The sequence below is a fragment of the Rhea pennata genome, chromosome 2, assembly GCF_028389875.1.
Source record: "Rhea pennata isolate bPtePen1 chromosome 2, bPtePen1.pri, whole genome shotgun sequence".
Lineage (NCBI taxonomy): Eukaryota > Metazoa > Chordata > Aves > Rheiformes > Rheidae > Rhea > Rhea pennata.
The window spans coordinates 22,708,663-22,730,614 of NC_084664.1; the positions used below are offsets into that span (position 1 = coordinate 22,708,663).

The 21,952-nt window shown below is 33.9% G+C and overlaps 1 protein-coding gene across 1 annotated transcript in view; it reads right to left on the reverse strand.

Annotated features, from left to right (window-relative positions):
- Positions 1–3,508: 3,508 nt before the first annotated feature.
- STAM (signal transducing adaptor molecule) overlaps positions 3,509–21,952 on the reverse strand; it is a 36,097-nt gene continuing 17,653 nt past the window's right edge. Inside the window, exons 3-14 of the mRNA XM_062567718.1 lie at positions 19,201–19,276; positions 19,018–19,113; positions 17,991–18,137; positions 17,660–17,750; positions 15,664–15,856; positions 13,786–13,880; positions 12,975–13,063; positions 12,120–12,207; positions 7,749–7,803; positions 7,244–7,397; positions 4,953–5,128; positions 3,509–3,889 (exon numbers count right to left, since the gene is read on the reverse strand). Coding sequence (XP_062423702.1) covers positions 3,643–3,889; positions 4,953–5,128; positions 7,244–7,397; positions 7,749–7,803; positions 12,120–12,207; positions 12,975–13,063; positions 13,786–13,880; positions 15,664–15,856; positions 17,660–17,750; positions 17,991–18,137; positions 19,018–19,113; positions 19,201–19,276 — 1,507 coding nt within the window. The 3' untranslated portion in view covers positions 3,509–3,642. The remainder of the gene's footprint in view (positions 3,890–4,952; positions 5,129–7,243; positions 7,398–7,748; positions 7,804–12,119; positions 12,208–12,974; positions 13,064–13,785; positions 13,881–15,663; positions 15,857–17,659; positions 17,751–17,990; positions 18,138–19,017; positions 19,114–19,200; positions 19,277–21,952) is intronic.

Genomic DNA, 21,952 nt, shown 5'->3' on the forward strand with positions numbered 1-21,952 from the left:
TGTTTAACTCCAGCATGTTGTCTGATCTTCCTTGTTACTGCTGTATTACTACTGTCTATATACTCCACCTGGTGACATTAAATACACATCTCTGTGGGTACCAGTTACTAAGCAGAGGTGGGTCAGTATGTTGCAACCATTATGCAGCTCTACACTCTGGAACATACTCCCGTATCAGTGTAGTGAATCAAATTTTAACAAATTGCTTCCGTGTTTTTTGGCTGAATAGCAAAGATTATGTGATACCTACATAAACTGAGATGATACACACTGGTAAACAAACTTCATCTGTAGAAGTGAAACGAACAGAAGGCACTTTCCAGAGTTTGCTCCAGTTCATGAAAACCAAACCCATTACAACATCCTTTCCAAAGTTAATTTTCATTTTTATATTCCTTAATGAAAGGTTTAAAGCATTATAGAAAATATTATAAGAATTTTATCACTTCATTGACAGTCTACATATAAAGAAATAAGTAATTCAAAAATTAAGCCTTCTATAGGAACATGGAAAACAACTGACATTCCTGGGGATTCTTTACTTTCAAATAGACTGATTTCTTGATACTTAGGTTCTTTGCTATAAAATGTTTCTATTCAGTAGCCGTAGATGTATTCCCCATTCAGTGTTCAATAGACAGAACCTCTGTGAACGTGGTCAAAACAACACATAAATGAGGAATCTCAGAACAGATGACAGCAGAGAAGCATCAGCAATGGCATCTTCAAGTAGTTAAAATGAGAAGTAAATTGAATTTTAATTGCTAAGCAATTTGTTAGAGAGAAGAAAGGATAAGTAAAGGAATTTGCACAACAACGGTATCTAGCAAGGTAGAAGAAAGCACCACGGAGGCATATCTATAGTAAGAGATACAACCAAGACAGAACATGAAAGAATCTTCTGTATTGTTTAATGAAAAAACCTAAAGAACTAATGATCTACTGCACAAATTGACAAGGAGAACAGGTTATGACAGCTAACAAATTCACAGATTTGTCATAGTTAGTAACTTGGAGCAGTGGCTTTAATAAATGGCATGAAGGAAAATAAGAAGTGTCCATCTTTTTTCCCTTCTCAACTTTTACTATATTGAATTTAGAGTGGCATTGCATTTAAAGGAAGGGTTTTGGTCATGAACACAATAAATCAAAGGTGATTTAGATTTTCTTTAAAAATTGGTGTGTCCAAGAAAAATAAGATGGAAGACAGAAAAACCTCAAGAAACACGTATCTTTTCAGTGTTCAAAGGAGAAACTAGGACAATCATTGCTGTTAAAAGATTTGAAAAATTTTAAAAATAAAGAGTAATTAATAAAAAAAATTGCTGACACATTTCTGCATGGAAATTCCATAGGCCCTTAGTGGAAAACATGGAATCATAGAAACATCAGGCAATATATACGAAAATCTAGGAATATGAAGAGTCAAAGTCAACTGCGCTGTTTTGATGCTTCAAGCTCCTCCTTGGAGCCTAAGAACCATGGAGTAAGAACAGCTATTTTCATTTTTGTGTAGAAATTATATACTTCTATTCACATTATTTTTCTGCATTCAAAGTAAGATACTCAAAACATATGGGGAACACTACCTAAGCCTTACTACACTTCCTTTCTAAGGAAAATCATCTCTTCAATGTATTAACAAGCAATCTATGGCACAAGGACTTGGATAAAAAAAAAAATCCTCTCAAATCTCCTCTCAAATTCTACAGTATTGTGATGACACTGAGCACTGACATTTTTTGAGGGTTTGACGGAATTAAGAAGCTGGGGAGAGGGAAGACAAAAACAAAAGTAAAGCAAGAAAATATGAACCTCAAAATGACCAGCTCTTTATAACCATCAAATGGAACAGATCAGCTATGGGCATGTTTTGTAACCCTCCTGGTGAGGAGTTAAGCAAAGTATTTGTCTGAAAGTATTCAGATGCAAAACAGCAATAGCTACTTAAATAGTGAAACAAAGACATGCTAGATAACTATGAGCAACTGGCAGGAGCATACAGGGTAACTGAGGTTAGCTGATAGTATAATGTACACCAATTACAACATTTAATTCCAGAAGCATCACATTATAATACAGTGCATAAAAACAAACATTTTTTGATACATACACTAAGACAACTGAAAGCACAGATTTGATGCTGAAGCCATCTAATACTGCTGGAATAGAGTCACAAGAAAAGGTAAGACAGCGCCAGGATGCATTAACAGACTGAATACAAATGGAAAGTAACAACCATTTCTGTGTAAGAAAATCTGACTAGGCATATGTAAAATGTTGCCATCCATGATCATATTCCTTTTGCAGCACCTAAGCCTTAAAAAAAAAAAAAAAAAAAAAAAAAAAAAAAAAAAATACATCTTAGAGAGCAACCTGGCTAAATTACTGCAAAACAAAGGTTAATGCATGTTGCTGCAGGAAAGAATTCAAAGTAATTCTCTTGAAGTGAATCAAAATAAGAGGCCTCACAAAACTCTTTATACTACAGAACAACTAAACTCAAATGCTGCAACAATTAGAAATTGAAAAAATTAACAGATGTTTAAGGCAGAAGTGTTTTATGTAAGAACAGTAAACACAGAACAAATTGCTAAACAAGGCCACAAGAGAAAATAAAGCCCTGAAGGTTTGTTCAGCAAAATAATTTAACTTGTCCATAATTCTCCATGTTCTACATAAGACTTGAATAAAGTAAATGTTATTCACACAGTGTGTTCCAGTTTGAATCTCTATCATTTCTCTCCCAACTCAATTTCTGTCTTTGGTGTAATCTCTACCAACACCCACAGAATACAGTTCTAATTCTCACTGTAAAAAGCCAACATGGAAAAAAAAAATAAATTATATGCTTTTGATGACAGAATCTAAGATCCTGATCTGTTTTATGGTCCCTTGGTATGTTTAGCAGCCTCTTTAATAGTTTTAAATTATTAGTAATATCTGAAGCAGAATCATAATTTGCTGTTATCTTCCCAGATCAGTTTAAAAAGTTAACTAGTTTACTTTGGTAGATAAAGCCACCTAATAGCCATGATACACTTCTGTTCAATTCAAAAGTAATGAAAGCTAGTCTCAGCTAAGTTTGGAAATTTATATATAGACTTTAGCTTGTAAGTGTAACCATGATATGCAGAACAACAACTTCTGCTGTGTTGCAAAAAAGACATCACATCTGTCATAAAACTAGATAAAACTATGAAACATGGTTGTCAGTTCTTGATTAAAATAAAATAGTGTAAATTTTTTTAACATTGTGTTAAATATATTCACATGATCACCATAGCTATACGAAACAGCCACTATTGCAATCAAACACTATATGTACATAACATATATGCCACAACAGTTTGTAAGTGTTGAGTTTTCACATACTAGCCAATTTTACCAGACATAAATAATCTTGTACCAATTTTTAGGCATTTTAAAAGGAATTAAATGTCCTAAATATATCTGTTCCTCTGCAAAATTAAAAAAAAAAAATCCTAAAAAGTCAGTGCAAATTGAACTTGTTCACCAAGATAGATTCTTATATTAAGCTGAGGATAAACAAAGTTTAAGAGGTTAAAAGAAGAAACTCATAACATTGTCAACTGCATTTAGCAGAGGTTAACGAAGATTAGGAATCAGAAGTCCTGGATCCTATAGTAGAGCCTTCTGGGAATAACTATGTTGTGGTTGCTGTGGTGGTGGCTGTGGTTGTTGTGGAGGTGCTTGTTGACTGCCTGTGGTCTGTGGCAGAGGTGTAGATGTTAAGTTATAGTTTGGCACCTGGGACATATTAGTTCCAGCATTCTGATAAGCAGCAACATCAACTGAAGCAGGTGGTGGACTATACACTGAAGCCTGGTTAGAATATGTATTTCCAGCAACAGAGCCAACTATTGCACTGAAAAAAAGTAAAATAATTTAAGAATAAATTAACCAAAAATCTATCAACAAAACAGCAACACTAGCATACATTTTATTGCTTCATTGTTTCTCTAGTTGCACGCTTGTGCACTCACTCTCTCTCTCTAGGTATATACATAAATATATATATATATATATATATATATGTATATACATACACACACACACACAGAAGTATCTCCTTTGTCTGGACACCTTGCATATTTAAAAGTGTAGCCAATTAGTTTTCCAAATAATACTCAAGCGTACTTCTCATTTAACACCTCATCTATCTTTTGTTCTGCTAGTGGAGAGGAAAAAAAACCCCACCTTATTTCAAGTGATAAAACAAATCAGGTGAGGTATGCAGAAGCTTACTTTATCAATGTGTGTTCTACCACCCCAAATAAGTAACTTCTGGCAGCAGAGGAGGACAAATACTTAAATAAAGTTGAGAAAGACACCCATCTTGAATTATTAAGTAAAACTATTTTATACAGTCAAACTTTCTCTATTCTAAAAGTCAATTCAAAACTCTACCCATAATATAGGTACCTCAGCCCAAACACTGCATAGTCCCAAAAATAAAGGGGCTGCAGGTTGTTTTCTAAGGGGAAACTACATAAGCTTTATTGAATAGTCATAGTCCATCTACTTCTTTCTCAAAATGAACAGAATTCTCCTCCACACTACCACAGTAAGATATCTGAAACAGAAGTACAGTACAATACATACTATTTCAGAAACTATGCAATGCCAGGCTGAGCAGCAGATAACCTTGAGCCTTAAATGTACATAGATCAGTCAAATCTATATCATTTTCTTCAGTTTTTCTTAAAAAAAAAAATCTGTTCGTAGTTGGTCAGGTCTTGTATGGTTTGCTTTGTCTTAAACCAAATACATAATATTAAAAAAACCATATTGGAAATAATGACATTGAATTATTTTCCCATTGTGTTTAAATAAAACTTTCATAAGACAAAATTTGTCCTTTAAATATTATCTGTAGTCCTTTATGTTTAAATTAATTTAAAACTTAAGTAGGAAAAATATAAAATTACTTGGTGTAGGATGTTTGTGCAGGTTGACCAGGCAGTCCTGAGCTGGCAGATGGAGTAACTGTGCCTTGGCTGAGAGAAGGGAGTTGTTCAGGAGGAAGATTATAGCCTTGAATATGGCCCATCTGTGCACTCCCGGTCACCAAATATGCATTACTTTGAGGTTGCCCTGGATAAACCTAGGAAGTTAAATATAGGAACATAAATAAAATAAAGGCAATATTGGTATTAATATCTGACTTTGGAACTTAGAAATAGTCTATAAAACCTTTTATTAAAGGCATTTTAATGGAAAATATTTGATTGTCTTCTATTTAGTATAGCAGTATAAAACACAAAAACTTGATTTTCAAAGAGCAGTATTTACGTATCTATCCTTAGACTCCAGTACATAAAAGTTGAAATATTTTAGTGGACAGCTTGTATTTTAATTTTTCTTTCAATTATCATCATTCAAGAATATTAGAATTTCTAACTTTTGAATTGGAAATGGTAAATGATTTAATTTGTCTATGAAATCACAGTTCAAAGCAGAAACTATTTTTTGATGCCCAGATAACTTTTACAGTGCAAAGTCATTAAAATGAAAAGTCAAATATATGTTATTTTCTTATCTTTAGCTAAATTATAATTTCACATAAGTAACAGTTGAGACTGTCATTGTAAAATTATTTGAGCAATTGGGGAAAAGGCTCTTTAAAAATTTCAGCTGAAAATAAGATTAGATTTTAAAAGTAAGTAAAGCAAAGGCTTGTTAGTAGACACATTAGATTCTCTAGATTCTAATATCAAAACTAAATTTCTAAAATATGCTTTACTTCACTCATGAAATATTTGGCTTTACACAGAAACTGCTAGAAGAAATTATCAGATCTTATGCATAACAGATTTCGCATAAGCTAATGATATATGGTCTTTCTATCTTAACATACATGAATCTGAGATAACATACATAGAATAATTATCAACATTGCAAAAAAACTTCAGAATCTTTTATTTAGGCAGCAGGGACAGGAGGCCTCCAAACTTTTCAGAAATTTATACTGGCTCATCTACTCCCCCAGTCTTGTTTTTCCTTCTTACAAACATGCCTATTTATAAAACATAAAAATTGTTTGACACGATCATGACATGATTATTTATCGTATGTGGCTGGAGGACTTGCCCTAATGACACTGTGCAGAAACATGCATTCTTATTTTCAGAGGATATTGAAATATATAGGAAGCTGAAAGAACCAATTTTGTGTCAACGTTTATATAACAATGCAGGAATGGGGAGGGAATGAAGACATTTTTTTTTGAGCCCCACAGTTGGCTCAAGTTTTTATTGATTCATCTGAAAAGCATTATTGGAGAAAAGAATTATTGGTAACCAGCTTGAAACACTAAATATTCCTATAAACAGAAAAATAATACAGCAAGTGTGCATTAGACTATGGAATTACAACATTTAAATATTCAAAACATGTTTTAAAAATACCACAGTATATGAATAAGGTAAAAGGCCTACTCAGAGATATTTATATCTATACTCAGAGATATGAATTACATGCATAAGCTGGTATAAGCAAATTGTAGTTTACAAACTTCAATAATTTAAAAGCTAAATGCTCTCTGTTGAAATTTCAAAAAAAGGAACTAAAAAGTGGTTGATTTTAGAGTAAGGAGGGCACACTCTTAAATGTAAATTTAACTCCTTTTGTTCTTTACTTTCTTTGACCCATAATGCAAAGGCCTGGTGAACTTTACTTTTTTCATTGTATATTTTGTGTCACTCAAAACACAGTATAGGCTTTTTCCTTGATCAACCTGAAGTCAATGAAACAGAACTAAAATTTGTCAGAACCTGAAAAATGAAGACTTTCCAAAGTTTGCAACTGAAAAAAACAAGTACTTATATATAAGTATTTATATACAAGTATTTAAGAGAAAGCAATGATCATTTCACTCCAGCCTATTTCTGCAAGAGCAAGATAGCTACCTTAATACTAAGTTAAAACCAAGACCATAAAAAGAGGCTTCGAACTCCAGATGGTGGTGGAAGAGGTTCAGAAACAAAAACTAAATCACTACTTGCAATCAGTATGCCACATATTGTAGAACTTGCAGCTTCTTACAAAATCTACATACATTCATTTAGTAATATATAAAAGCATGCTGTAAGAATCATTTGCTTTCATACAGAAGTTACCTCAGGTGGGAAATTGTTTACTGCTACTAATTTATAGGAAATTAACCATAGCTCAATATGCTCTTGATAACATCCATGCCTATTAAAGGTTACATGCATACCTGAGAGCCAGAAACAGCGGATGACTGCATATAATACTGTTGGTTTTGTAGCTTTGCATACATGGAGTACATTGGGTCTTCATTCATCAACTTGTTATACAAAGAAAGAGCCTCCATTGCTTTAACATTGAGCTCTGAAAGTTCTGAATGTTTCCTAAAAGAATATATTATACAGCTTATTCTACATTATAGCTAATTTCAATACAAAATAGACTATACAGAGAACCTATCACAAGTTGTGATAAGATATTCTTACAGCCTGTGAAGTGATGCATGACAAGTGCCATAACCTTAAACAGTGCGATACTACAAAATACCATGCGGCAAGAAAAGAAACCCTTCAGACCTCTTCCCAAATGAGAAGTTGCTAATAATTACACCTACTTTCTTTGTCAGTACTCACAAAAATGATAGAGTACGGTAAGTAGCAACAGTAGTGTTTCTAAAAATGAGCCATAATTTGAGTGAAAATATATGTGTACTTTTTTTTTTTTTTTTTTTTTACCTGTCTATATCTTCCAACTTTTCATCTATGAGAGGTCCCATCTGATGGCACATTGCTAGAAAAGAATATTAAAATATATCAGAGCAATAAAAATTTCAAAGCACTTCCAAACCTCAAGTTAGAAAGTAAGGGGTGGGGGGAACAGCTAGAAATGCTTAGCTATTAATTAAAAAGTTTTAAAGATAATCTGTATGCCAGAAAAGTTACAGTAACAAATGCAGCATCATGAAAAATCTAAGAGTGAGATCCAGCCGAAGTTTTCAGTAGTGGCAGTGGTGCAGAGACAAAAGAATCCTCATTAAAAATAATTATATAAATAACAAAATATATCTAAAACCCAAGAGGCATAAAGCAACATCAGTTGCAGATAGTTGTGGCATAAAAAAAGAAAGTAAATAGCATAGTGAAACTATTTTGCCAAAAAGCTTTAAGAGTGGTCTCTTTCTTCAAGAAAGACAATTCAATACTGGATCCTGGTTCTCGTGTGCTCAACATTATTACTACCAGAAAGACTATCTGTGGAAACAATGAAGGAGAAACCATATTTCCATGATTTGTATCACGTACATCTTAAAGGTACTAACAGTACTTTCCTATTTTACTAGGACCCTAATAGGATGAGGAGAGAGACTGTCAAGTAAGGTTTTCTCAAACCACTAACATACCAAAAAAAACCAAACCAAACCAAACCAAAAAACAAACAAAAAACAGACACTTACAGAAGTAGAATAGAAGAGTTAAAAAAGCATCCCCCAACTTTCAACACAAGGAGTCGGGGCTCTTGTAACTGCCAAATGAACCACAACCAACTAATATAAAGACTGATTTTGCCAGCTGTAAAAGATAATCCAAAATAAGTGGGCAAGGAAGCTGACACAGGAGACTCCAATCCTATTCCAGGATGCAAAATTTACCCTTATTTATTTACACTTACTGAAGTAATAAACTATTTATTAATCTGATTAATCCCAACAGCCATACAAAATTCAAACAGAGAGGAGAAAAATAGATTCAGGCATCAAAGATGATCCAAATCCATTATAAGCCGCTCTACAGCTCCTGTCTTCACTCTCAGGTTTCCAAGCTTAAAGACACAGAAAGTCCTGAAAACCTCCGGACCATGATGGGTAGAAGAGTGTCACTGCTGCATTCTGATGCGTTCACTGATTTACTTCTCTGAACTGGGCTAGGATCAGAAGCATATTGCTAGAAATACTGCGAAAATATATAAGAGCTAGCATAAATTCTATCTGTTCTTACACGTAACACCAAGTGTGTTAGAAGGCATGACAAGGACTGCTTAGATGCCTGTACACTAACATTAAAACTGCTCTGCTGTCAATCACAAAGTTAATAAATACGAGAATGCTGCATGCAACTTACAGGTTCCCTTGGTTTATAGAAAGAACTGGCAGGTTAGTACCAAAGAACGTGAAGCTCTTAGAAAGCATCCAATGACTACGGATGGTAAGTAGACCCCCACTTCATATGAGAGTCCTCAAACACCTAGAACTGCCTGCAAGCCAGTTCTTTGCACAGAGCAAAGAACTTAATTAGGACATAGACTGAAACAGATCCTTGCCCACAAACAGTAAATCTTCAATTACAGATTGCATCTGTATGGGAAAGTCGTAGATTTACTACTATGACTGCCTTCAAAGCACTGCAGATATAGATACAGGTTATGTTCTGCTACCTTTCAAGGCAACCCAAATGACTTCAATATATAAATATCCATGATAAAATTTCTAAGACAGAAAATATCTGGTAAATATAAAGAGGTGTGTGTGTGTGCATGCGTAAAATACCTTGCCCCCCACACACACACTCAAATAACAGTGTCCTATAATGAAGATTAAAAACTTCAACAGAATTAAAAATAGCTTGTAATCTTTTTGATGAAGGTTTTTTTATTATTGCTTTCCACAGTTGCCAGATCTATCAAAGAAGAAAAAGTTTTAATTGTTCGGATAAAAAGAAAAACTTGTATTCCCTCTAGGGATTCAATAGTCTTGCCTGGTGGTTACTACTGGCAATGAAACTTCTGGGGAAAAAAGATGTAATGGATATTCAGGATATAAAGTACTAGTTTGAATGATTTTTCCACATCAATTTGAAGCAGCAGCTAATCTCATTTAGTGACCCCAAAAGCATTACTAAACATCAAAATCCTAAACATTTAGCAACAAGATTTTTTTCCAGATTCAAAAGCTAATTTAGGTTGGTAGAAGAACTTCCTTATAAAGCTGAAGACACAGCAATGGCACTTTAGTTACTACATCACATGGAGGCATCGCTCACTTGCTGTTCCACAGTCTGAGTTGAAAATGCAAAAGGATCATCTGATCAGATAAAAGATATCATGTAAATTATGGTCAGGTTCTGACGAAGTTAAGCAACCAACAAGAACCAACAGATCATCTTATTTTCTTCATAGCTGGAAAAAAAATCAATGTGCAGGATCATGTTCTTAAAACAAAAGAACTCCATCCAGTTTCAACAAACATGCTCCCAACATGAACATAATTACAAATATTCTAAAGGAGAACCAGGCTCCAAGGAAGCCCTGGACATATATTGTTGTCTTATAGAATTAATGAACAGGGAGGTCTCCAAATAGGCAGCAGAAGCAGGGTAATGGGCTCTAATGCAGTTAAGTGGACCATATTGACTGACTGTTATCAGCTCTTCCAAGACGCAAGACCTTCTATACTATTTAAATGGAGATATCCTCACTTAATTTACTCACAATCACTTTAAAAGACTTTCTCCTAAGTACTCTTATATTCTCAAGACCCTGATGTTATTCAGCAAGTATGCAAATCTAGTATCTCTCAACTACAGGATCCTATATCTGAATTGTAGAATCCAGATGCTACAGCTTAGCGGGAACTGATGCTCCACCTCAAATAAAGGCAAAACATTGTGGATAAGCAGTATTTAGCCTGTTAAGAGATAGCATCTTCAAATTCCCATCAAGTTTCTTTTGGTATATTTTACCTTCTCATTTAAAAGAGAAAAATGCTTTCTTGGGCTTCAACCTTGACAGCTTGCCAAAATCTGCATAGTATCATCTGACATTCTTCATACTCAGAGGACCATAACTTTGTGTGTTATTCTTGTATAGGTATCACAATAACTTCTGCTTGACTACAGTAGAACTTCCAAATAAAAAAAGGTATACGAATCTTTAAATTAGAAGATGAATTACTACCTCTTTATATAACGAAGCAGCTTAGCAAAGTGTTATATTTAGAAGAAGGTCTTAATGTTCGGCCATATCTGGCAGTTGGTTGATCAGCACATCTTTAATTTCTCTGCCTCTGTCTAGCAGTAATCCCCTTCCTAGACAACTGCCTTTGTATCTACAATTTTGGTACCCGAAGGAATAAAACTATTCACATTTCTTATTACCTCCCTTCCTCTTGGGTGAGGCTAAAGTATGCACAACCACATGTCATTGACCTAAAAGGTGATAGATACACTTACAGAGGTGATGAACCAGACGGATGTGAAAAGAAGGGAGATATCCAAGGATTTATCTCACAGTTTTTTCTTATTTAAGTTCTAGATAGATCAAGAATCTGCCATTTTCTTATCAAACTCCATCACAACCGAATTGTCTATTAAAGCTGATGTAGAATGATGCACAAAAGGCTATACTGTCTTCCCTCTGATAACGGAGACATTTCTTTACACCTTCCTTCCCTCCCCTTCACAAGATATGTGCCGCTCAACCTGGGTAGGACAATCTATGATGCCTCTTGGAAGAGGAAGTCTAGTCCTTAAGACTCAAAATTATTTAGACAGTCCAAAGTATCTGTAGTATTCTAGAAGGTCATACTTAATGCTAGAGTCTTATAGAAATACGCATGTGGAAAACATGTGCGACACTCACAGGTCTATTCTAAGCTATAGTAATAATTATAGAACGGTAAGGTTGGAAGGGACCTCTGAAGATCATCTAGTCCAACCCTCAGCATAACCCATATGGGGATTGAACCCGCAACCCTGGCGTTAGCAGCACCACGTTCTAACCAACTGAGTTAAACCTGCTTCTGGTAGCTCTCATCAAGTCTTCCTCAGACTCCTTTCTCAATTCATTCTATGAAGAAAAAAAATGAATGAATATCAGATAAACTTTTCTTGGGTGCTGAGAAGGAAAAGCTATTGGAGTATATTCTTCTGAAGAGAGCAAGAGATCTACTTTAAGTTAACATTCTGCATTTTGGTCTCTTGGATGTGGTGAAACAGGAAGATGACAATTATGGCTCAGGCACGCTGAACTACTTTCAGTCTAGTTCCAATTTGTTTCAGTGTTGGTAATTGCTGGAGAGAACAACCACCACCACCACCACGAGATTTTCTTACCCTCAAGATGAAGCAATTCTGGGAGGTCTGGCTGGTCATCTGACGGATCTGCACTTTGTAACATCTGCAAGAGTTGGTCCATTTTATCCTAAAAAAACCAAATGCTGTAATTAAAATATGCGTATGTGTGTAAGAGAGAGGAATAATTAACACTTTCAGAGTAGAAAAAAAAAGCAGTTTTACAACTTCCACTTGGGTCTTTCAGGACTTAGAAACCACCTGAAATACCTTCAAGTAATTACAAAACATATGTTACATTACAAGAAGTAAGACCGTTAAAAAAGAAGCCAAATGAGAAAAATGATCATTAGCAATGAGTAGAATGTGTAGCAGAGCTTTTTAATTCTAGAAGTCCTTGAAACATCATTTTCAGACAAATTTCTGTTTTTCATTCTGCTTATCACATATGTAATACTACCACCTAGTGGGATTATTTAAATGTATTTACAGAATACAGAGGAAAGATTGTTGGTAATACTGGAAATAACTCTAAGACAGCACTCAAGATAGGCCTCTCTGAGGTATTTTGAAGTATTTTAAACAAACTTGAAAACAAATGCATCACTCCACACTCAGCTTTTAGGCCAGAGGTGCACAGCTGTACAATCCTGGAGTAGAGCCCTAAATTGAATGTGATTTCCAAATTCAGTTTCAGAGAGTCCCAAGACCATCATGACATACAAACAGGATGGTAGGTAAAAAATAATAACAACTTAAACCATCTTTTCCTTATCCTTCTCTTTTGTTATGTTCTCTTGACAATTCAAAATATTTTTGCGCTACAGGCTGAAAGGGTAAAATAACATTTGTTTAAATGTAGCAGCTGCTCATAGTGAGTATTAGTATCATACTTACTTCATCAATATAAACTGGTTCAGGCTCAGGTTCTATTGTCTCTACTTGAACTTCATCACTGAACTGCACTGTTTTCTTTTCAGCTTTCACTGTAACATAAAAAGAATTACAAAACAATTATGCCATGTTCTACAGCTAGCAATTTCCCTGATTATGAACTTTGTAGTTAAAATATCTAGCGTAAAATTAATATTCTGTAAAAATCTGGAAGAAAAAAAGCCATCTCTGTGGACTAATGTAACTTCCATAAAGAAATCCCAAGATTGCCTTTAAAAAAAAAGTTATTTTTGACAACAGAACACAAGGATACAAGGATTTCCAAAAATATTAGGTATATTACCCCTAAAAAAACCCAGAAAGTGAAATAAAAAGAGGCACCAAGTACCCTCCTAGTAAAAGGGGGAGGGTGGAGAGAAAGGCACTACTGCACACAGAGGGGAGAAAACTTGGCTTACAAACCAAGATCAACAGCCAGGTGAAGAGATAATTTAGAAAAAAGTTGCTGTTGCTTACACAGTTTATCTGGCTGTCAATGGGACTGTCAGATGAGTACCAAGGTAGCTACTGAGAAAGAGGGCAGCCAGCAGTACGCAACAAAACATTTTTTCAGTAGATGACAGCATGGGCAGCCTTGGTCTAAAATACAGAACCGCTTGTGAGAGCACAGCAAAGGCGTTTTAGTTTGACTCTGCACATTAACTTGCAACTAAACACTGAAATATAAAAATAAGGGAAAACCTAGAACTACGTAGCTACAGAAATATCCTTTGGACTATGGCAAGGCCTAACATATATGAAGAATATTACTTACTCATTTCTGGCTCAGCAGAGAGATCAGCTGTTACAAAATTAGATGGAAACAATCCTATACCTTGATGAGTTTCACCTTTCCACCAATTTGGATCACTAAAAATTAAAACAAAAACATATACACCTTTAAAAACCTCATACAAACAAGACATTTTTCCTAAGAATCACACTATATGAGAAATTTATACTGCTTGTACATATACACAAATTGTATATATGCAGAAATATTTATACAAGAATTATATTTATATGACAAAAATCTAGGAGATGTTTAAACAAAATATTCAATAGGTATATATATTTTATTGCAGTTGAATTCCAACGTATGCTTCTAGACACAATTATTCCTGATTTTTGTAGAAGGGTTACATTGTGGATTTATAGGTTCCTCTTTTCCAAAATATCCTGACATATCATATCATATGAATGAGAACTCTACAGGAATCTGAAGAGCAGATACCTATATTGACAAAAACATCTACTAGAATGGTTTAAATAGTTTAAAAATTGTGGTAAGGATAGTTTTTACAATCTCTTTGTTAAAAAAAATATAGAGACAGTTTTTCCCCACAGAGAAGACTATTCTGAAATTGAAGGTGGGAAGGTTTCTGCATCTGCTTTGAATCAGCCTGCAGAAAGATAAGGCAGTAGACTGAAACAGACCTCCTATGGTATTCCTATAAATCTGTGCAGCTGGGTATTATGAATGTATGAGTTCAGCTTTTCATCTTGCAGTATGCTGTTTCAGAACAACTGGAATTGAAAGCACTTTACAAGATCATATCAAAAAAATTCATGAGGAAGTAGACTGGTAGCCTTAATACAACTTGAGTCAAAGCTGAATCTAGCTAAGGAGAACTTGAAGTGTTAGGCATATAAAGTTCAAACATAAAACGTATGCTTAGTTTTTGCAAAATGCCTTTGCTGATGCTGCATGTTGAGTCAACAAAAAAAAAAAAAAGAGCACTTTTTCTGCCTATGACTGTGTACATAAGAGGATTTTTGCAAGATAGCCGCAGGAGCAAAGACTTGTTTTAGAGCAAACAAAGTCTCACTGCATTAAAATTTAGAATATACTTCAGTACTTAAAAAAGACTTGCTCCTTTGCTATCGGCATCCATCACGACCCATGATACCTAAGCAGAGCAGAATGCAGTAATAGAGCTGTAATCTGCGAACCTAGAAAGCAAGAAACACTAACATATCTTAAGCACTGAATGAAATTTTTTGGTATTTATTTTACAAATATGGGGGGGGAGGGAGGGAATGCCACACACACGTAAACAAACAAATAGAAAGGCAATCAATCCTAAAGCATTCTTATCTGGATAGAGAAGGGATCCAGATAGAGTACTACTGCTATAAACCAAAAGAACATCAGAGATGAGAAAAGTAAGCGCTAACTTACAAAAAAAGATGGCATCATTTAACTCTAAGCTTTCAATTTTAACAGGAAAGTTTATATAAATATAGGCTGCATTACCATAATTTAATACATTTATTCAATCTTTTACTACATCTATCCAGACCTAAATTTGGCTGAAACTTAAGAGTTAAGTGTGAAATACTCAAAATAATTCATTAGCATTAACATACATCTCAGGAAAAACAATAAAACAAAAACTGTTAAGGAAAATTAGAAAATGTAGAAATCTTTTTATTTCCCTATTAAAAACTGTCTGCAAAGTTATGAGTCAAATAATTTGGCCACAACATGAAAACTCATCCTTGAGAAGCATAATGGGAACATCAGAGTATGAGCGTGAAAATTACAAGTTAAATATCAAATGTCAAGACTGATGATTTAACATTCTAAAAATTTAAACACACACAGTGCAAGTCTAAACATATGTTTCCGCATGCGATCTATACAAGTTACCTGTCATCAAGTATAGTTATAAGTTCTCCAGCTGTAAATGTTAATTCATTGTCTTCAGCAGCCTCGAAATCATAGATAGCACGAACCTTTCGGCCCTCATGTTTGTGATTTGTTAAAAGGCTTGAGGTGCTCGGATACAAAGTGGAAACTGCTGCTTGCTGTTGCCTTTGTTCTTTTAGAGACAGTTCAATAGCTACAAAAAAAAATTATTCACATTAAAATTCTAAATATAAATGTTTTGAATGATTTAAAGTTTTAATTCTATAGAAACTTCCAGTACAACTCTGTTATTGTTGCATCATAACCAATTTCTTCCTTTCACTTAGAAATCATAAAAAACAAGCTATTTTAAAACTACTGAGCCCCCAATGATGTTAACAAAAGATCTACTGAAGTTTTCAGCATGATAAGTTCTTAAATGAGTTAGTAGTACTTAAGCAAAAATGGGATAATTCACTGAAGTCACAAAATGGCTTTTCCCTTTGAATATGAATGTAGAAACTTAACATTTTGTGTGTGTATATATACATATATACACATATATATATGTATATATACACACACACAATCATGGATTGATACACAACATTTAAATTCTTGCTAGCATATAAATGATGTTCAACTTCTATTAGACTGCTTGAAATCATAAAAAGATACAGTTGTTTCACAATGTTTCTCCACTGCATCAGGTGTTTTTAGCCTGGATTCTTAAAGAAGCAAGAGTTACACGCTTTTGCTTGTCTATCTGTCCATTCCTTTTCTCTGCTTGACCCTCCCTGAAAATTTTTGAGACTCTTGGTCTTTTTCAATTAAATTTGAATGAGAGGGGAAAAGAAATTAAAAAAAAAATGATGTCAATCATATTAAGCTCTTCCAAGTCTGTGAAATAGTTGACCAACTAAGATGGGACAGAGGCAAAAACAAGAAGGGACAGACTATCGCAAGAAAACAAACAATCAAAAATCCACACAAATCTCAACCTTGAGACTTGCATCCATAGGAAGCCAGACTTCGGTGGCTCTACTGTCGAAGGACCTACTGATAACATATACAGATGAGCTAACAAAGATTTCAATAAATCAAAGTTAAATTATGTAACAGTGTTCTGAATAATTTATCTATCAAAGATGAGAAACTGCAGACATTCACCAACCAAAAATTTTATCCATGCTACGAAGACCTTACATACACATTGTCAAGTTGATTAGTTAAATGCATTCAGGTGAACAGCCTTTGTTACAGCTTTAAGCTCAAACCTTGTACTGCATACAGGGGTTAACCTTTTATGCCTTTTTGTAGCTGAGAAGTTTGACCTCAAAAAGCAGCAACTACATCATACAGATCAATTCAATTTGAGAATAATTCTTTGCACATATCTGGCATAGAACTGGTAAATGACATATGCCTTGGTACAACAGTAAATCAGAAATAACCATTCCACGTACATTTTGCAGGGCCACAGTAAGATATTTAACAGCTACTATGCTTAGAGCAACCAAAGGCTTAAAGTTCTTTAAATATAAAGGAAGCATCATTCAAAGAAATAAAGTTCAAAGTATACATGAAATACTGAATCTAATTTTGAATACCACTTATGCTACAAATATTATTGTCTGTTTCCATCAAATGTATAAACTCCAAACAAATGCATTTTACTGGCCCCAGGAAGTAGGAAAAATCCAAATACAGAACTTGTACCAAACATTTCCACAATGGAGCATGTTCTTAAAATGAAATTTAGCAGAATACTGTAGTGTTATTTCAGTTTAGCAAGGTCAAGAAAAAAAAAGATCAGGAGTTATTCAACTTTGCCCCATCTACAGAATAATTTTGATCTCTAACTCTCCAAGTATTAAACAGAAGGAAGGGAATGACAATCATAACCGCAATTGAAAAAAGTATGTTATTCACAACAATGAAGGAGATGAAACATTTGTTCCTGTTTTGTTAGATATTTATCATTAAATTGATTAGGTCAGCAAGTAAATGCACTCACCTTTAGCTAAATCCTCCTCTTCCTTTTTGTTAGCTGCTGTACCAGGATCTTTGGTAACGAGAGCTGGACTTGCTTTTGCCTGTTCAGCAGCCTAGTCAAAAATAAAAGATGTTGAAATGGATTTAAAGAGCAATCGTGACAACACATTACATTCACGTAATATATTCCTCTGACAAAAATCAAAAGAGCAATTCATTTCTCAAAGAAACATTTTTGAGACAGATTTCATCTTGTTTGCCAAATGCATTATAAAATTTCAAACTAAAATACAAAACTGGAGATAAAAAGAACTTGTGATTTCTTTTAAGAGCAATCACAAGATTTATTATACCTGTGAGCCAATAGCTGGAAAAGTAACTCCTTGCTCCTTAAGATTTTTTATCATAGCAGATATTAAACTAAGCTGTGGGTCATTCTTGAATTCATCTGTCCATTCCACCATAAGAGCTTTCAGCTTTTCACAGACTTTTGGATGACCCTGTAGATTAGCAGAAATTAGTTAGATAATTTAGCTGTTCTTAATTCCTTAATTTCACATGAGCATATGAAATAAAGAATTTGAACAACTTCAATTTTATTATTTCCTAGTCCAAATTGCTGTTCTCCTTTGCAGCATACTGAGCAGACTGTGATAAAGAACCTGTAAATGGTTAACTATAGCTGGTTAAAAAACATATACCTAAAACGAGAAACATAATCCTCATTGTTAAAAGCTCTATCAATATTAACTTTTTTTAATGTGGTAATTTTAAACTGAAACCTATTTTCCAATTTAACTATTTTTTCAGATAGCTTCATTTTGGAAATTGGATTTTGTATTTTTGAAACTAAGGAGGTAATGAGTTCTGCATTATTGCTGTTTTACACTCAACAGAAAGACATCCATTATTACTATCTATATAGACACTGCTTTAAAGTCAGGTGTATCGCTAAGGGATATCTCTATCAGAAAGGAGAATACAGCGTACCACTTTTCAGCATTGCTGTTGACTGCCTTCAGCAATAGCATTTAAGCAAATATGTTCATGACTCAAAATAGAGCAAAACAGAATGTTACAGAAAAGCCCTGTATTGTCTGCATTTTACTACATATCTGCATTTAATGTTTTATTGTTTTTATTTAGTGTTAAAATGAATCTGTATATATTCTTTCCAGCACTGAACAGAACACGCAAACAGCTGTAGTTTGAGATGGCCATAAGGAAGTTTTTATCCAGTGACTGTCATCCCAGTAATCCTGTATGCTTCCCACCTCAAATTTCCAATCTCCCAGAATTAGGTTCCACTTTACTTCCAGATTGCCCCGACCCTCTAACTTAGCTTTTGTATGAATCCTACAAATCAATGCAATACATTACCTTATTCAACACATTGCTTACTTCACTGGCAAAATCTCTTGAACAGACTTCTAAATGAAAGATTTTACCACAGTTTGATACACATGCTCCTAGAAGCTAAAGACAAAGAGATTAGAACTCAGGGAAGCTTTTTGCAATGTAATTTTTCAGGAAGGAAAAAGAACACATTAAAAAGTCACCCACTGTTAATGCTTGCATAGCAACATGGGGATCTTTATGGTTCACCCTCTTCATAATAGAACGAAGACAGTCCTTGGGCCTAAAGAAACACAAGATAGTTTGAAAATGAAATAATGGAAAGACCATTTTCTATTGCACAGATTTCAATGCATGAAAAGGCTAATAGTAGACAGCAAGTTCTCCCAAATAAAGTCAGCAAATTATTTAATAGCTTTTTTTAATGTTGCAATTAAAAGAACTACAGCATTAACATTCCTAGCCATTTCTATCTGTAGAATTGCTGGTTTTCTTCATTATCAAAATCTCTCAGTAAGCTACATTTGATTATAATTCTCTATACTCATGCACATCCATTAAATACTTCATTTTTACTCTTTAGAAAAAAAAATCATACCAGAGAAACCTTCATATAAATTATATTTTAATATAATCATATAATATAACTCCTAGCCTAGTTTTAATGAAAAAAGTTTTTTGCTAAATCAGATTTGACTCCTTGCATTTAACTTCTTTTTAACACACATCTGAAGTATCTATAAGAAAATGCAACATTTCTCTGCATTCATCAGACAAGTAAATGAACATAAGTCATTATTTCAATGGTAAATTTGTGTTCTCGGATGCTTCATAACAGAAAAAAAGAATACTCGCACCATTTTTCATAATCAAGACAATTCTATTCCATGTGCCTCACCCCTATCTGCTCCATACACAGTCTCTTCTTCTATGGAGCATTCTTTTCCCTCTCCACTCTTCTGCCACAACACACATACTGATCTCCCCTGAACATCAAAAAAACATCAACATATCCTCCATGTGAGCGCTGAAAGTACCCAAGAACACAGAGTGCACAGATGCAGAATTAGTCCTCAGTTAATGACAACACATCTTTAGAAAGGAATACTTGTATACACTTCAATGGGGAAGGAGTCATAAAAAGTCACCTTTACTTAAAAGTGATTGGGTTTTCGCACTGTTAATCTCATCTCCCTCTCTTAACGTCTCTCTAGTTACCTACATGCATTCATTCAAATCACAATAAAAGAATTCTTACTTGTTAAAATTAGGTTGCAATATCTTGCCAAGTCAGTTTTGTAAATAAACTAAGCTTAAATGGGCCTGGAATAAATTCTTTAGAAGTAAATATGGTACTATAACTCCCTTACTAGTCAATAACAAATGCAACTCCATGTACAAAAGCTGAAATCAAGATGTGTTGCAGAATTCTGTATCTCATATCTGGTGATTTAATATAGCAACAGTATTTATCATCAATATCTAAAATAAAGAAGAGAGTAAAGTTTCCTACAGTTTAACTTAACAGCTCTCTAATTACTGGCAAGAATAACCTTTCAGTAAGCCTGATTTCATTTTAAATGCATTCTCTTCCATACTTATGGATTATTATGGATACTTATTTTTAGTAGATAATCAGCATTTGCAGTTAATATCTGTTTAATAAGTTTGAGTGATAATTACTTTCATGTATTTTTTCCTTAAAATCTACCACTCTTCTGCATTTCCCATATATACCTAAGAACTGCTGCTTACATACCAATTACCACCACCTCTCTATCACGCTTTTGGGCTTGGGAGGATTTTGATTGTTTATCTGTTATTATTGCTACATTCCTCACAGATTCTATTTTAATCTATACTCTAACATTAAGAAACAAACCATGCAACAAACCAACAAGTGCAAAAGGATTATTATACATTCTATATGTATGTTTCAAAACTATTAAATATGGAATTCAAGTTTAATACAGAATTTACAGAAGAATTTTGTATATAGAGATTTTTACAGTTATATGTAGAATGTACTTGAATTCTGTATTTGAGTTTCAAAATTATTACATACAGAATACCAGTTTATCTATGCTATAGTAGATAGAGATAATAGTAAAAGAAAATTTAAGAAACAATTGAAATGAGTTTCAGATAGTTTGGTATACTAAAATCTGTGTCCTTTGTTTGTTTTTTCTGTCTGTAGAGGTGGTAGAAGGCAGAGCAAGGCTGGGGTAGAATTATCACTGGCCCACAAGCATTATCTATTGAATAACCCTGAATAGATTATTTTTTCTTTTGAGAGAGGCAAAAGTAGGAAAAGAGGAAAAGTGTGAATTCAAACTAAGATATTTTCATATTTCTGGAAGATTAACAGCAACTCTTCCCCTCCGCACACACACACAAAATTAGTTTTCTATTGCACTGATATCCAAGAACTAACATGAAACTTAGGTATATGTTACACCACTGCTCAGCTATACTATATTTGGCAGTGTCTGTTTTACAGAAATGTCCACCTCATTTAGCAGTACTAATTATAGAAAATGCTGCCACATAGTAAGACTACATATTACTCAGTGTATACCTTCATATAACTGATTATTTTACTCACGCTGATCAATAAATAAGTCAAACTTACCACTCATTAACAGTCCAATGCAGAATATAAAGTAACAAGAAAGCCTTAAAACCAAGTATCCTCCATGTGCGTCAAGCATAAATTTCAAAAGGTAACAACTCAGTAATTCTAGACACTCCAGATAAATGGACAAATGTTTTTAACTCAGTGACTGCACCTATTAAATGTTTTAACACGCTCAAATATTTAAAAATAATTTTTTATTATGTCTACATCAAGCATCTAGCTAATGCTTAGTCTCACAGACTAAGAAATCTTATTCTAGACAGCACTCAAATCCTATTTTTTACTTCGAATTAACTCATTATGTAATTTAATTTACAAATT